General features: G+C 22.2%; 7 protein-coding genes across 7 annotated transcripts; 4 read left to right on the forward strand and 3 right to left on the reverse strand.

The window, feature by feature from the left end:
• Window positions 1-699: 699 nt before the first annotated feature.
• PY17X_1402900 (ribosomal protein S7e) lies at window positions 700-1,469 on the reverse strand (the record flags this gene model as incomplete). The annotated part of the gene is made up of 2 exons (XM_719029.2): window positions 700-865; window positions 1,051-1,469. The coding sequence occupies 2 exons, from the start codon at window positions 1,467-1,469 to the stop codon at window positions 700-702; spliced, it is 585 nt and encodes a 194-aa protein (XP_724122.2).
• Window positions 1,470-4,368: 2,899 nt separating this feature from the next.
• PY17X_1403000 (conserved protein, unknown function) lies at window positions 4,369-6,735 on the forward strand (the record flags this gene model as incomplete). The annotated part of the gene is made up of 1 exon (XM_719030.1): window positions 4,369-6,735. The coding sequence occupies one exon, from the start codon at window positions 4,369-4,371 to the stop codon at window positions 6,733-6,735; it is 2,367 nt and encodes a 788-aa protein (XP_724123.1).
• Window positions 6,736-7,551: 816 nt separating this feature from the next.
• Window positions 7,552-8,259, forward strand: PY17X_1403100 (ATP synthase-associated protein, putative; the record flags this gene model as incomplete). The annotated part of the gene is made up of 3 exons (XM_022957397.1): window positions 7,552-7,613; window positions 7,843-7,951; window positions 8,077-8,259. The coding sequence occupies 3 exons, from the start codon at window positions 7,552-7,554 to the stop codon at window positions 8,257-8,259; spliced, it is 354 nt and encodes a 117-aa protein (XP_022812796.1).
• A 252-nt stretch (window positions 8,260-8,511) lies between these two features.
• Window positions 8,512-9,402, forward strand: PY17X_1403200 (methyltransferase, putative; the record flags this gene model as incomplete). The annotated part of the gene is made up of 2 exons (XM_719031.1): window positions 8,512-8,678; window positions 8,886-9,402. The coding sequence occupies 2 exons, from the start codon at window positions 8,512-8,514 to the stop codon at window positions 9,400-9,402; spliced, it is 684 nt and encodes a 227-aa protein (XP_724124.1).
• A 666-nt stretch (window positions 9,403-10,068) lies between these two features.
• Window positions 10,069-11,336, reverse strand: PY17X_1403300 (SNARE protein, putative; the record flags this gene model as incomplete). The annotated part of the gene is made up of 5 exons (XM_022957398.1): window positions 10,069-10,356; window positions 10,605-10,689; window positions 10,789-10,896; window positions 11,037-11,151; window positions 11,306-11,336. The coding sequence occupies 5 exons, from the start codon at window positions 11,334-11,336 to the stop codon at window positions 10,069-10,071; spliced, it is 627 nt and encodes a 208-aa protein (XP_022812797.1).
• A 1,119-nt stretch (window positions 11,337-12,455) lies between these two features.
• PY17X_1403400 (conserved Plasmodium protein, unknown function) lies at window positions 12,456-13,469 on the forward strand (the record flags this gene model as incomplete). Its single annotated transcript, XM_022957399.1, has 1 exon — window positions 12,456-13,469. The coding sequence occupies one exon, from the start codon at window positions 12,456-12,458 to the stop codon at window positions 13,467-13,469; it is 1,014 nt and encodes a 337-aa protein (XP_022812798.1).
• A 1,652-nt stretch (window positions 13,470-15,121) lies between these two features.
• On the reverse strand, window positions 15,122-16,060 carry PY17X_1403500 (LisH domain-containing protein, putative; the record flags this gene model as incomplete). The annotated part of the gene is made up of 1 exon (XM_725790.1): window positions 15,122-16,060. The coding sequence occupies one exon, from the start codon at window positions 16,058-16,060 to the stop codon at window positions 15,122-15,124; it is 939 nt and encodes a 312-aa protein (XP_730883.1).
• Window positions 16,061-17,650: the final 1,590 nt, after the last annotated feature.

The following is a 17,650-nucleotide window of genomic DNA, read 5'->3' on the forward strand; positions in this document are numbered from 1 at the left end:
CATAGGCAGAGATTTGCATGATATACCTATACCATGCATAATTAAACAACTTGTATTTATTTATTTGATTAAAACAAACGATTTGTTACTATTATAAACTATTTGTGCTTAATTAGTATAATAAAATTCATATACATCCTTATTAAATTGTTTTCCTTTTTTTAATTAATATTGCATATATAATACATTTGTAACATTTTTAATTACAACTATATTATTACACCATTTTTATCTAAAAAAATTATTTTTTGTTCATATTTTTAATTGTATATATTTTTTAATATTTAAATTATATAAAAAAAACTTAAAACCAAGATATACACTAGTCAAACAAATTGTTATTCTATTGAACATCTTTAATTAGTTCATTGTAAAATAATACAGTTCGAATGACTTCATGATAATATTAAATTTATTATATTGATTAAAATTATTAAATTAATTAATTTTTTTTTAAGTTTTACAGTTTTTTTTTAATTTTTTTGTCTTCTATTACATTGATAAATATACATATGCGCAAAGAATATACTTATTTATATGTTAGTATTATTTATGAAAATAGTAAAAATTATAAAAAATACAATATATATTTAACTAGTGATATTTGTATATGTGTAAAATATGCAGGGTGTTAAAACGTATTCATAATATGATCTTAAATTTAAAATTCGCGTAAAAAAAATTATATATATTCTTCATTTATTTTTCATTTGATGGTGGTAAGGAAAATATAGTATCTCTTTTTGTAATTTTTTTATATACAGCAGCAAAACTAATAAGTTTTTCGTCAATGTTATCTCGTTGTCTTTCCTTTGGGTCTAACATTATTTTGAATACTCTTTTTCCATCAGCTTTCATACTTATTCTAAAAATGAAAAAAAAAAAATAGGATAAAACAAGGAAAATTATATATAATGTTAAAAATAATTCACAAAATATACTCAAAGCGCATACATGCAATATGCATACTATTTGCATGTGAATTGGGAAAAAACAATGCACATATATTATTTAATAGTTTTTATATTAATTCATTAATTTGGTTATTACCTCTTTCCAATTATTTCACTGGGAGAAACAATATCTTCTAAAACTGAATCATATACGCTTGTTAAAGTTCTTGATCTTGGTAAGATTTTAAATGATTTTGTTTTTTGCCTAGATTTTAATATGGTTCTCTTTGCAACTAGTACTACATATTTTTTGGTTTTCTTTTCTAATTCATTAATTAATTTTCTTTGTATTTTTCTTACATAGGTAGCATATATTTTATATGGGATGTAGATTAAAATTGTTTTTTTTTTTATTTTTTCAACTTCTATTAAGTCACATGATAATATTTTTATTTCTTTGGTTTCATTCTTTATATCCGAGGAGGCTGATAATTCAATGTCGACCAAGCATTGTGCAATTTCTCTTTCCAAGTCGCTTGGATTGCTTTTAAGAATTTTACTTTTGGCAGAAACCATTTTTATATGTTTAAATTATATTACTTCTATATATAAGCCTACAAAAATATATAATGTTTTTTTTTAGTTTATCTTCTTTGAAAAACATATGCATTCATATAATTTTTTCGGAATAAATATATGCATAATATACTAAATTTTTCACATAATTATACTAATAAAAGGAATTGATAAAAATACTTTTTATTACAAAAAACAATATGTTTCAATATATGTATGAGGATGTAACATAGATTATATTATATGTTAAAATTAGAATTTTAGTGTCATACATACTTCCATATATATAACATGTACACTATATAAATTATATATTCAAACTTTATCTGCTTATTATATGTATATATTTTTTACTTTTTTCTATATATATTCTTATAACTTTTATCAAACATGTTCATATAGAATTTGTATTGATCCTTATTGTGAAGTTATAATCATACACAATAATACATAAAACAATATTTTATGCATAATAATATCATAATATAAAATATATATGCTATAAATATAGTATTATTTTTTATTTTAATTTTTTTTTAACTTACTTTTATGAAATAATAAGGGAATTAAGCATTATTCTTAAGGAATGGTTATAATTATTGTTTCCTTAGTTTTATTTTTTTTTTTGAAAATATTATAAAATATAAAAATAATGTTATATAAATGCAAAGTGAATTTTCAATTTTTTTGTTCTCAATTTACATAATTTTGCAATAGGAAATATAAGCCATAAAATAGAAATTTATAAAAAAGTAATGCATATATTATTATAAATATATAATATTTTTATATATTATTTTATTACGGTATTTATTATTAATAATATTTTACGTTGTTACATATTGTGAAGCACTCAAAAGATTAGTATATATTATTATATATATAATCTCAATAAAGGACTATTAAATAAATTACCATTTTATATTAGTTTTAATTACATATTCTTAATAGTTGTGGATACGTTATTTTTAAAGGCTATGAATAAAATTAATTCTTCCCATTTTATACTTAACGTATTTTATTATGTTCATTTTTATAAAGCTTAAATATAATAGAATATTTTAAGGCGGAATTTATTATATATACACCACTTAAAGCCCTATTTTTTTTATCAAAAAACCGAAGTAAAAAAAATATATATAATTATTATATATGCTATTACTACATAATAGTACGTATATCTACATAAAGTTTAATATTAAGCACAAATGCGTAATAAGGTAAACAAAATTACATATATTCAATATAAGCATATTGCATAAAAAATAATATTATATTTTACTAATAATAAAATTCATACTAAAAAATTATATGTATACACAAAAATAATACCTAAAATATAAAATAATACAATCAGCATATGTTCTGTGCCATTCACTATATTTCCAAAATTGTAAATCCCTTAGTTCAATAATTTTTGTTTACTATTTTAATTTAATTTTATGTTCTTTTATACAATAAACCATGAAAACAACGAAGTAAAAAATAAAATGCTTCATAATTATTTAAATATAATATGTATTATATATATTGACCCCATAAAAAAGTTTATAAGCAAAATTTAGTAGGGATTCAAATTAAAAATTCATACTTTAAATATTGGCACACAGCATACATCAATTTTTATATTTTTTATATTAAGGAAATAATATATGAAATAACAATATGCTGAAAAATAATATAAGATTTATGATACGCGCAAACTTTTTTTTCGTAATAAGTGATAAAATATGTATAATTTACTTGATATATTTCCAGAAGCAATTGCATGAAAATTAAATGTTTAATCTAAAGATGGTATGACTCCTCAACATTAAGAACCCAAACTATTTTAAATAATGCTTTTATACTAACATGTATTTACGAAATTGTACAGTATTTCTTACTTCCTATATTATATCCATTGCACATTGAATGTTCTCTATCCTTCTATATATTTTTCCAATTTTATTCTTCTTTTCAATACTAATATAATAAAATACTGTGTATTAAATTGGATGGAACGACAATAACACAATTTAAGGTTTGCTCAATTATCCAACTTGGAAAGTGTTAGAAAGTATATTCTTATACGTATACATAAAACTACGATATTTGTATTTTCCCAATAAAAAGAAAACCTAACTTATAATGCTTTTTCCGCATATATTTACCAATTTCCATAAATTATATTCTGAAAAAGCTTAATATTTTTTACGTTCCATAAAAAAGTCAAAATAGAATATTAAAAAAATCACATTTTTTCTAACATATTTTTCCACATTTCGTTGTTGAACCCTTTAAAATATGTAAAATGAACAAATAAATAATCACATGACATTTATTCTATTATATATATATTTATTTAAAAGCTACATATTTAAAGATATATCAATTGAGCATTCCATATTTACGTTTTGGAACATATCAAAAATTTTTACACAAACAAAAAAGGTATTATATCACGGTTCTATATAATATTTATTTATATACTATTTGTTAACAAAACACGGAAAAAGTCTTGTTTCACATAAGAATTGCGAATTGTTTGTTTTATACATTTGAAATTACATAAATATCACACAAAATAAATTAAAATTATATATCATAAAATATAATGTAATTTTATACGTTTTTTTTTTCTCAAAATTATATATTTTTGATAAAAATTTTAAAATCACCCCATGTTAAAAGTGTATATTTATTGCTTTGAAGAATACACCAGAAAATGCATATTACTAACTAGAATGCATACAATAATAGCACGCTTTTGAGAAAAATAATAAAATAAAAATAAACAATAGAATAAAAAATAAAACAAATAAACATATAAGCTACTAAGTAGAATCATAAATGCGTAATGCAATTACAAGCCAACAATTTCCTAAATTTATTTATATACAAAGCGTCGAGATATTAAATGAATTCACATTTATTAAAGAAACAAGTTGGTTATGATTATTATTATATAAAAAATATAGTTTTCCTTAAGAAATGCAAAAATGTAAAACAGTTTAGTAATGTACAAATCCCCAAAAGGGTTGGATTTATGAAACCTGCATTTAAACTTAATAGAAAGGCGCAGAAATATATAGTAAATGTTCAATGGATAAAAAGTAACGACACAAAAAATTTAGAAAAATTATGCAATAATATTAAAAAAGATGCTAATCTATTCAATAGCTACGAACTTATTGATTTAGTATATTATTTAAGTAAAATTACTAACAAAAATGTCTATTCAACTGTTGAGCCATTGTTGTTTCATTTTTTTCTGAAATATAACACTTCAGTTAATTTGAATGGTGTATCAATACATAGACTATTGAGAGTATTAACAGAATATCAAGATTTAGTTTATAGAGAATGGATATATTCAATCGCAAAAATAATTTCAAAAAAACACGCACATATATCCATGAGAGATATTCAACTTATTTTAGATGATTTAGCTTTATTTTACGATTTCCAAATACATTGTCAAATTATTCCTTTTTACAATACAATTATTAATAGAATACATGAACTTGAAATTAAAAGATTACCTTTCCTTATACATGTCATTGGGAGAATTGGATGTAATAATAAAAACTTGTTAAACATATTATATACTACTTTAAAAAAAAATATATCAAAAAATGATTTATATAGATCCGATTTTTCTGGTCTCGTATTAAGAGGCTTGGCAAATTTAAAAATATGCCCAGATAAAAATATATTATATCAATTATATAAACCAGTTAAAGAAAATATAAATTATACCAATATAAAATATTTATCTTGGTGTGCAGATGGATTTTCACGATTAAATTATTTTTATCCTTTACCTTTACTAATCAATCAAATAATAAAAATGAAAGACAAAATTTCACAATTAGAGCTTAATGATTTTACATCAATATTAAATTGCATACAAGCCTACATATTAACAAAGCAATATAATAACCATAAAAACGGCTTAAACAAGATAGATGAAAAATATACAGAACATGCAAATAGTGATATAGAAAGGGAAAATAATAATGACACAAAATTGGCTCACCAACAACTTGCTCATCAACCTAATGAAATGATTAATAAAGATGAATGCGAAAAAAATAATTCTATTCAAACTAGAACTACCGATTTCGGATCTGAAGAATTATTTTTGCATTCAAATAAATTGGATGATATAAATCCGATGCCTATAAGTAAAGCATACCCAGAATTTGGTATGAATGACAATATGATAACTATTGAAGAATTGTATAATATTTATTTAAAATTAGAAAATATTATTTTAGAAAAAGTAAATGAAAGCATATATAACAGTACACCTCCGTATCGAGTCATTATGTTTGAATTGTTAACTCGTTTGTTCAGGTTTTATAGTAAACCTATTGATTTAATTATAAGTATGAATACACATAGATATGATACCTCGTTATTATTAAAATATACAAATAGCATTTCGCGTATTATATCTGATAATAATAGCCGAACAATGAGCGCCTCTAATTTATCCTTTTATGTAAATGAATATAATTTTTCAAATGATTTTTTTTTTACCAATACATCAAATTGCCAAAATTTAGTAAAAGAAAACATATTAAGCATGGAAAAATGTGAAACTAACGAACATCAAAAAATGCCTGTTAATACATATGAAAAAATAAAAAAATCAAAACAAGTGATTGCGCAACGAGCCGAGATTGATGAAAATATAAATGTGAATGATAATAGTAATAATAATCATTGCGATGTGAAACCCGCACACCCTGATAAAGAACTCGGCATTAATTTAAATGTAAATATTCCACTCCCTAAAATTTTAAAAAATTTTCTATATTCCATATATTTTAGAACGCCAGCATTAGGAGGGAGAACAATTATGCTACTGCTAATTGCATTAGTCCGATTAAATTTTGGAGAGCGCGAGAAACTAGAATATTTAAATAAAGTTAATTCTCATATATTACCTTTTTCGAAAGCCAATGAAGTATATAGACCATTAACAAAATGCCTTATTCGTGAAATAATTCGAAAACTTGAAACATTTAACTCAGAAGAATTAATCATTTGTGTAATGTGTTTAAATGAATTAGATGCTTTAAATTTAAATAATGAATTGCTTTCATTATTGATTGATAGATTGTTTAATTTAAATAAAAATAATTATATGAGTAAGGATCAATTTGAACAACTAAAAATCCTTTTACAATTTCTATATTTTCATAAAAGAAATATTATAATCAAAAACTTGCGCTTCAATTCCATAAAACAGTTTAAAACATTTTTACACCCTTAGCTACAATTAAATACATATATATATACAATATGCATATACCGTCTCTATTTGATTTTTTTAACTTAACGCCTTTTATTGTGCTATTGCCTTTCATCCAAGGCTTAAATAGCTTTAGTACTAATTATTAATGGGTTTATGTGTATGCTTATTCTTATTATGTATATTTGCTTGTTTATTAATTTGTTAATTCGTTTATTTATTATATATCCTTGTTATATTTCTTATTAATCATAATCAGTCTAATTAATTTACACAATATTTTCTTGTTTTTAAAATTTTTTGGCATGAATACACGCCATTTTTAAATATATATTGATATAAGTATAATAAAAATTATGTATACAAAAAAGGAAATCACTTTTGTATTCTTTTTAAATAAGTTTTCAATTTATCACAAACAATTTTGTAATATTTAAAAAATTTTATATTTATAATAAAAAACACAAAGCATATATATGCTAAGCGCAAAATTGCACATATAAAAATTCATCATACCAAAATGTAAGTTACATCAACATAACGAAATCATTAAGCACATTTTATAGTATAATTTTTTTTTCTTAAATATAAGCATATGCGAACAATTTATAGATAATACTTTAATTACACTTTTATGAAACATATTTTATTTTAATATAATTTTTTTACATATTTAAAAATATTGTTTACACTTTAAAATGTTAAGATATACAAAAAAATATGGATAAACAGGGAAAATGAAGCATTGTGGATAAAAAGAAAAAATCTTAATTATATGCATATAATACATATATAATATTTGGATGTATTTATATATAAATATAACAAATATTTAAAATGCTTTCACTTGTAAAAAAATTTTCTGGATGCTTTGTTCGCGGATGTTCCTGGTGTAAAAAGTATAAATAAAATTTTGTTAAATATCAAAAAATAATTCCATGTGTATATAAATGATAAAGTTCATGCCTTATCCAAGTTATAAATCTATACAATTGATGTGTTACTCCCTATATTTGCACAATTTTTGTCACATATAGATAAAATTTGATGACCAAACAAAAATATGCTATAATTTTAATCAAATTAATCATACATAATTTCCATTATTTCATATTTTTTCACCCTTAGCGTTGGATTCCGTAAATTTTTTAGTGAAGATTATTTTTGGACCAAAGCAAATGTCGGCCCATTTTTCATAGGTCTTTTCACGGCACCTTATTGGATTTCTGGTTTAAAAGTACAATTTACTCATTCTGCTTTGTTCAGTGCTAAACAGGGAATATGTACATGTATACATAATATATAATAAAATAAATGGCATGCAATATATATATACCCTCGCCTTTTTATTCCTATTTATAGAATATATACTGGAGCATACGTTATGATCAACTCAATAAGCAGGAAATATTATCTGATAGATTCACCTGGCTATATGAAAGAATGCTAGAAGACGAAGTACACAAAACACTTTTAGATAAATTACCATCATATAATTTTAAAAATAATGGCCCAGAAAATATATTAGGCCCTAATCAAATATAATTTTTTTTCTCCAATTTTTTTTTATATATTTTTTCCCCCTTCTTTTGGTTAATATATTTAAAAATATTTCTACCTTTTTTTACACCACACAGTTGTGTAACTGTTATATGATATTTTTATTATAATTATATTATTAAATGGTCATATAATTGTACTTCTTCATGATCACATTGTTTTCATAAGAAGCTCATATTTAATCAGAATCATAGTAAATGCAGATAATTATTTTATTTATTTAAATACGTGTTAACAATGCAATATTCATCCAACGGCAAAATCAATTTTGATTACATATATAACAATAAAGAGCTCAAGAACAAATGCTACTTACCTAGTAGCGACACCTTTGTGTTTGCCGAAGCCCTAGAAGATGATGCTGAAACAATTTCTTCTAATGTAAATATGGTCTTGGAAATGGGGTAATAAATGAAAAAAATTGAAAAATATTTGTACTAATGGTATGCATTTATTTATTTTCTCGCCATTTCTGGAGCACATAAAACCGCAATAAATCTCATTATACATGTAGTTATGAATATTCAAATGCACAGATGCTTGCATATAGTTTCATATATATAACTAGTTAGCAGATACATATACTTAACACTTTTAACAAAATTGTACAGAACTGGAAGCGGATATCTTATTCTATTTTTATATGAGCTACTATTAAAGAAGAACAAAAGAATCGATCTTCTTTACTGTATTGATATTAACAAAGATGCTTGTAATTGTGTACAAAATGCAATTAATCTAAATGGAATTTCAAACGTTGAAATAATTAATAGTGATTTATTTAATAATTTACGAAAATGTGGGCAATTTGACATAATCTTATTTAATCCTCCTTATGTTGAAACAGAACAAGATGAAATGAATAAAACCGATATTGTCGCTTCATATGCTGGTGGAAAACACGGAAGAGAAGTTATTTTAAAGTTTTTACATACTGTATATGATCATCTTAGTAATAATGGGATATTATATTTACTATTGGAAAAAAGTAACATACCACATGAAATTATGACTAGTACTCTTGTATCTGAAAAATTCTATTATACAGAATTAAAAAAGAAGAAAACCCTAAATGAAACGATTTTTATATACAGACTTCGTAAAAAAATTCAAAAAGAAATATTGTAATAAATCTTCAAAGCAAACACATGTTTACCTATAACATATGCATACATAAAGCATGAAATATGATTAATGTATAACATAGTTTTTATTATATTTCTTAAACAATGTATTAATTTTCCTTTTTTTTATCACCGTTTTATAATTTATTTGAAAAAAATAATTTGCATATGCGTATATGCATATATATATGCATACATGCTATTTGTAAAATGTTTTTACAACTTATTTTATTATATAATAGAAAAGGTTATTGATAAATGCTAAGAAACAAAAAATAAACAAACCGAAGAAATAATTAATAATGAATAAAAGTGTAAAAATATGAAAAACAAAATAATCGATATGCATAATTATGCAATATGATTAACAAATTAAGAAATGAAAAAATATGTGCACGGAGACTCGGTAAACTTAATAATAAAATGAATAAAGTGAAAATTGTGAAACTGGCGCTAAAACGCATCATAATATATTAATGTAATTTTTTTTTTTAATTTGGAGTAATAGTATCCAATTATAATAACCAATATGTTTATGTGCGTTCATCATGTCTAAGCATATATGATGTTATAAACATAAAAAGGTATCCTATACGATTTTTTTAGTCATGAAAAAATAATGCTATATGTTAATTTTTATCTAATAATATGATCATTATATACTTTCCTTTTATATGTTGTAAAAAGACCATATGACTAGAATAAAAATAGCCATTGATGAAATAACGTAAATAAGAAATCTGTTATTTTCCATCCACATATAAAAATTTAATCGCATAGCTTCTCTCCTAAAATTAAAGTTTTCGTGGCGCAATTTTTCACTTCTGTTAACTAGTATGTCAATTTTTTCTCTTCTTTCTAATATTTTTTCAATATTTTCTATAATGATATTTTGGATGTTACTAATTTGGCTTTTTAAGTTATGTACTTCATTAGCCTCGTAATCATTGAATTTTCTCTAAAGAGTAAAATAAAAATAAATTTATTTTTTCATGTTTATCACATTTTTACAATTCTATATGTACACTAATTTTCGCATATAGAAACACACATTTACAATACTAAATAAAAATTATAGTTAAAATTTAAATATGCATACATATAGATGTTTCACTTTTTCATTATCTAACAATTGTAGTCATTTTAATGGGTTTCTAAAATAACTACCAAACAATAATTAAGTGATTACAAATGTTTTAACATTACCATATTTTCTTTTAAAACGGTTTTAAATTCTTCATCCAATGATAAAGTAATAAAATCTGATGTATAATTAAAATGCTTAAAAAAACTGCAAAATTATAAAAGGAATATGCATGTCCATATGTATCTATTCCATTTTTGCATATCAAACAATGATACAATATATAATAAAAGTTGATAAACTTACATTTTTGATACTTCTTCTAAAAAGCTATAAGGAATTAGAAACCCTAATTCTCTGTCGGTCATAGCCATGAATGTAATTCCATTTTTCATTAGTTGGTGAAAAACATAACTATAAAAATTATAAAATAAATAAACAAATTATACACCAAATAAAGATTTTCTTTGCCTTAATAAATATAATTATGTCAATTATTTATTTCAGCAAATTAAATTATTATATTAAAATTTTAATTTCTTTCATAATAGTACTCATTATATATGTATGATTTTCTCGAAGAATGCGGTGGTATTATTTCCAAAAGTAATCTGGCGATGTTAGAAAAGTTGCCTCCAAATTCTGTATATTCTGCCAACACCGTTTTATCTAAAATAAAAACAAAGCATAATATAGAGCAAAATATAACTAATGGATTGAAATATGCATAATTTAATGTTTACACCCACATCAACATTGTCTACAAACACATTCGAAAATCCATAAAATAAAACTTGAGTTTTACATTCATATTTTATCTTACCTTTTGCTACTAAGCCATATATTATAGACATTTTTTTCTGTGTTAAATTTATTTTTATTTTATCTTTTTCTCAACTGAATATAAACAATATTTTTTTATTTATAAGTACCAACTTAAAACGAATTACATAATACACATCCTTATTTAATCATTACTCTTCCTGTGGAACAACATGAATAAATAACTATAAATGTATGCACTTTTATATAGTTTATTTTAATCATAATAAATTGCCACAATGAAGAATAAACATATATTCATATGGATCAAACATACGTGTATGCATATTTAATATGGCGTTATACTTTTTAGCTAAATTCAAACAGAAATGAATATGTGGATATTTAATATTCAGGGAAGTGGAATATACATATAATGTATAATATATATATACATAAAGTTAATGGGATATTTTAAATTCATACCCAGTAATCATATAATAATGCATACCTCATAAATTGTTTACAAATAGGTATGTAATATATATATTTTTATCTTCATACATAGGTGTAATATTAAATGAGTTACAATAAATCAAGTAAAATTTAAATTTATTGTCATTTTATTTTTTACTTATATAAGCTTTTTCATGGCAAAAATTAAACAAAAATAATGATGTTTAAAAAATTATATATAGGTGTAATTTTGAGAAACTAATGAGCATAAAATATTATCATTATTTAAAAAAACTAAAAAATGTGAAAATTAAAAAAATATATAATTTATGAATTGGGCATTATATTTCTTTTTAAATAATAAATCAATCTACAAAAATTCCATTTTTGATAAAATATTATGCCAAATTGCTGCAAATAAAAAAAAATAGTGGAATAGAAATGATACCAACTAGTCTTGATAATAATATGCATACAATTATATATATAGTATCAAACATTTCGTTGTATATAATGTAAATATCCCTTTTAATTTCTATTCCTACAATAAAATTCCATTTTAATGATACTGTAAAATTTTTCACATTTTATTATGCATTTGGTTTTATAATTTATTATATAATTTCTCAATGAATTATTCTTCACATTAACTTTTCACATCCAAAGTATTACATTTTAAAATGTGTAGTAAAAATCGAACAAATATGCCAAAACATAAGAACTAACCAAATTTTAATATTTACTTACAAAAAAAAATGTGCACCACTTTTAAGGAAACAGAGGAAACTTATAGAGATATCATAGAACAAACAAAAGAAAATGCTTATAAGGAAAAAATTGACAAGTATTATTTTCTAATTAAACACAATAACACAGATTCCAATTTGTATTCACTAGGAAAAATAAATTTTAGAAATGAATTAATGCTAGAACTAGATGACAATTTAAAGGAAAGTGAAATGTTTGATTTATGCTTTAATAATCCTGAGATACGAAAAAAAAAGGAAAAAAAAAAAAAAAAAGAAGATGATTTAATAAATAGGTTGGAGTCAACACCAGGTGATATAATATCCGATGATAAAATTATCGAAAAAATCACAACTTTACTAAAACTTGAAAATAATACTATTGACAATAGTAGTAGCAATCCTACCAATAATGATAGTGAAAATTTTAAACCGAATATATTTTTAAAGAAAGGTAATTTACACTTATTAGAAAATTCACATTTATTTTACGACGATGTATTTTCAAATATCTATTACATAACAGATATAGATTTCGATTTTCAAATATCACATCAACAAAATGGTCTATCGATATTAGGAATAAGTAAATATAGTAATATTTTTTTAAATATATTAAATGATTTTAAAAACACCAATTGCAATGATTTTAAAAAATTTATTCAAGATAATATCAAAATTCAATATGATCAAAGATTACTAAATGCTGACACATCAGGAAAACGAAAAAGGAATACAATTTGCATTTGTGATGGCATGAATATATTAAAAATATTTTATGCAAATAATATATATTCAATTAAAAGTAAAATAAATGGGCATCAAGTTGATATTAATGAAAACTTAATAGAAAGCCCACACCTTTTATTTACCAATCCATCTAACGCTTGGATAGTTATTGTAAAAAAAAAAAATATATCCACAGACAATTATTTAAATACTGTTCAATATGAAAAAGAAAGAGAAGAAAACATTAAAAAATGCAATTATATGTTAAGTCTTTTTCAAAAAGAGGCATATTAATTTTTTTGTACTTTATTTTAATTATATTTTAGTTTAACTACTAATTTAGAACAAAAATTTATTTTTTAAAAACAAATGCGCCACATAAAATGGAAAGCAAAAAATATAAAAAAGGGATACGATTAGTGTATATTATTATGTTTGAATATATGTACATATATATATTGTATACACATCATATATATGTCACCATATATTTATATACACCAAAATCCTGGTTTAATAATACATTCAAGGATGTTTGTATAAAAAGTAAAAAATATTTTAAGCTAAAACATTAAAAAAATAAAGTATAATTTATGGTATTAACGAATGATAAAAATAAAACATATTTGAGATTAACAATTATGATAAAGTAAAAACACATTAAGACATTATGCGCATATAAACGTTTATATGAATATTTATCAGGGAAAATTTATATACTCCATATATATAATATATTGAAATATTTGTATTCATTAAAAATTCATATTAATAAAAAATTATTTTAATTTCACTCATTTTTGTGTTATCTCAGTACTTTAAAAATATGAATAAAGAGATATACATATTGAGAATTTTAATTTTTAAAAGTCTATTTTTTGAAATCTTCATTCATGGTAAACTCCAAAGTACAATTATTTCTTTATTTGTTAATTTAATTTATATATTATATTAATTTTTTAATTTTGTAAAATAAATTACTACACAATTAACTAAAAAAATAAAAATCCGTGTTTTACCATCTTGCATGTTCTTCGAAATTAATTTTTGTATAAACCATATGTGCATAATAACACATATTATTTCTGATATATATATATGTTACAATGGAATTTGTATTTCTCTTTTTTGCTAGCATTCAAACATTTAATTATGAATAGATCATAATATTTATAATAAATGAGAAAAAATGGTATCCAAATTGTACAATTATAGCAACTAAAATTATATAGATAATTATTTAATTCTTCTAATTTCCATTGCTTTAATTTTTCAAAATTGCAATATTGCACTAAATTGCTTTTTTACTAAAACAACTAGATTTGGATAATGTGAAAAATTTCAGGTATATACAAATATATATGTGCATACATCAATACATATATACATGTATCTATAATAGTCAATTATATATTTCCTACTTTAGTTTTTATAGGAAATATCTTGATAAGCCATATTTAATATACTTTCTATTATATGGGATGCACAAGTACACAAGCATGCTTATTCCAAGCTAATCCAAATTAACAATATATCTCTCCTATTTCATCAAAATAATATGTATATGTTCATTACATATCACTACCATTTAAATTTTCATAAGCAATCGTTTTCTGTGATTTTATGATTTTTATAATCCATATTTTTTTTATCTTCCTTTTTTAGAAAATATTACGGATTATTATTACTACGAATTTTAGATAACTTCTATATTTTTATTATTTCTTTTAAAGAATTAATTAAATTGTCAGCCCTTCTAATACAACACAATTCTATATCGATATAACTATTATAATTATTTCTATTATATTTATCATTATATTATCAATACCATTGTTATCATCTTTTTTTTAAACAATTATATTTTTTGCTTATTTATATTAGAATTCTTATTTGAAACATGGAGGACGTATGACTCCATGATTTCATTCTTTGTATTCATTGTGTTATGTTTTTTTCTTTTTTTTATCAAATGAAAAATTTGCCTCTCCATCTTCACTTTTATTATTATTATCGCTTTCTGTCACTTTATTTGATTTGCTGGATGATTTCATAGCCTTAGCTTTCTTCTTTTGATTACCTGAAGCACTATTCGATTCTTCTTTCCCATTTTTTTCTTTTGACTCATCGTTATTATTTGTTTTTTTATTTGACTTTTTTTTAGTAGTTTTAGCTTGGGCAAAAATGCTTACATAATTCCGTTTGATATCCTTAAAGGATAAATTACTATCATTATAGTTTAAGCTAGCGAAATTGGAAAAGCTGCTACTATAAATATGTGGCCTGCTTGGTTTAGGTTTTGGGGGATTTGTATTTTCCTTCGGTTTATTATTATTATTATTATTATTATCGTTATTATTATTGTTATTATTATTGTTATTATTATTGTTATTATTATTGTTGTTATTATTATTGTTATTATTGTTTTGGGTGCTATTATTGTTATTGTAGTTACTACTACTATTATTACTATCATCATTATCATTATTTCGATTGTTACTATTATTACTAGTTGCAAAACTGTTTAAATTATTACTTGAAATTTTATCATCTAATTGAAGTTCTGTTTTATTATCATCCTCTGATGAATTATTTTCATCGTTCCAGCATTCATGCCTTCGAAAAAAGGAGAATGGTTCCTCACAACTAATTTTTTTTCCATCTTTATGATCAGTATGATATTCTATATAAATATATATCAATGCCTTTTGTAAAAATGATACCAATGCATTACTGGGCAACTTATCACAATGACTTACATAATATGTGTTCTTTGATATATTTCCTTCATTCAAAAATGCATATGCGGTATGAACAAAACCATTCTCTACTAAATAGCGATAAACAAGTAGATTAACTTCATCTGATGACAAATGTATTTTCATTTTAATTATAAAAACAAAACTCCTTTATTATGTTTTTTTCCTTTTTTGTTTCTTCTTTATTGCAAAAACAAAAAAGTATTAAAAAAAAAACATAAATATATATATATTATATATACAAATATATATATTTTTTCTCGAATTTTAAAATAAACTTCATTATTTATAATATATGTAAGTATAAATATATCTATATACTTTTCTTTTTCAGCTTCAAAATGCAAATCTTTAATTTTAATTATTTATAAAATATATTATTTTTTCATTTTTTTATATTTTTTTAATGCAATATATGCGCACAAAAATACTATAATAATTATATATATATATGGCAAATAATATTATATATAATAAAGGCGATGAGATGCTATATCATTTTTATATCCCATATATTTTTTCCCCCGCTTAAAAATGAGTCATTTATTTATTATATATAACTTTCCCTAATACGCTAATAATAATACCACAAAATTCCCGAAAAAAAACGAAAATACATAACCATGCTAAAGCTTAAAAAAAAGAAAATTTCATTTTGCTCATTTTTATATTTTTACAATGATTTTATTTAATACCACAAACAAAACAATTTTTCATAAATAACTATTTAAGTTCACCAATTATAACTTTGAATTATTAACCTTTTAATTTATTATTTAAATGATAATTTTATTTTATGTACCACAATTTAAATAATTCCATTTTAAGCTATTATTCAATAATCATAATTATATGCTATATTTGTTCTTTTTTAATTTATCACATTTATATGTCCTTTCGATTTCATTCTATATAAAATATTACCATAATATATGTATATTTATTTTGATTAGAATGTTTCTTCATGTTATCAATGATATCACGAAAAAACGAATATGAAAAACACCACATATCATATTGCAATAATACAACCATATATAAATACCATTTTTATTTACTTATAAATGCTCAGAGAAGTTTTTCCACAATCTCGATAATATCTCTAAGTCATTTATTGTTTTTCAGCATCATGCTTTTTGGTTTTACGCATTTTTATCATATTTTTTCAATGCTTTATATTATTTCCTTATACAATATGCCTACATTTTTATTATACCTATTTTGTACTACTAATAATATTAAAGTTAAAATATAAAAGTTCAAATGAATAAATATATGTATTTATTTAAATCGTACCAATATGTATAGTCTATATCTCATTGCATTTGAAATAATAAATAAATGTGCAAGACAACATACGTACATATGAAAATATAATGATCGGTAACAAATATTCATATTGTATATTTTGAAAGAAAAGTGTTACATTAAGCAAGTGCAACCATGAGAATAATTCCATATTTATAATAAAGTCAAAATAATATATATATATATATATATATATATATCGAGGACGCATTGCAATGGTCTGAGTTAATTAGGCAATTAAATGCCTCTTATATGGAATATTAAAATTTAAAAATTAGCAAATAATATCGCTGTTAATTTGGATTTATAACATGCATAATAAACATGCATACTTGTATATGATAAATAATTATTCGTTACATAAAAATTGGCAAAAATATATAAAACAAACGTCCCAAAAATATAATA

The sequence above is a fragment of the Plasmodium yoelii genome (assembly GCF_900002385.2).
Source record: "Plasmodium yoelii strain 17X genome assembly, chromosome: 14".
NCBI lineage: Eukaryota > Apicomplexa > Aconoidasida > Haemosporida > Plasmodiidae > Plasmodium > Plasmodium yoelii.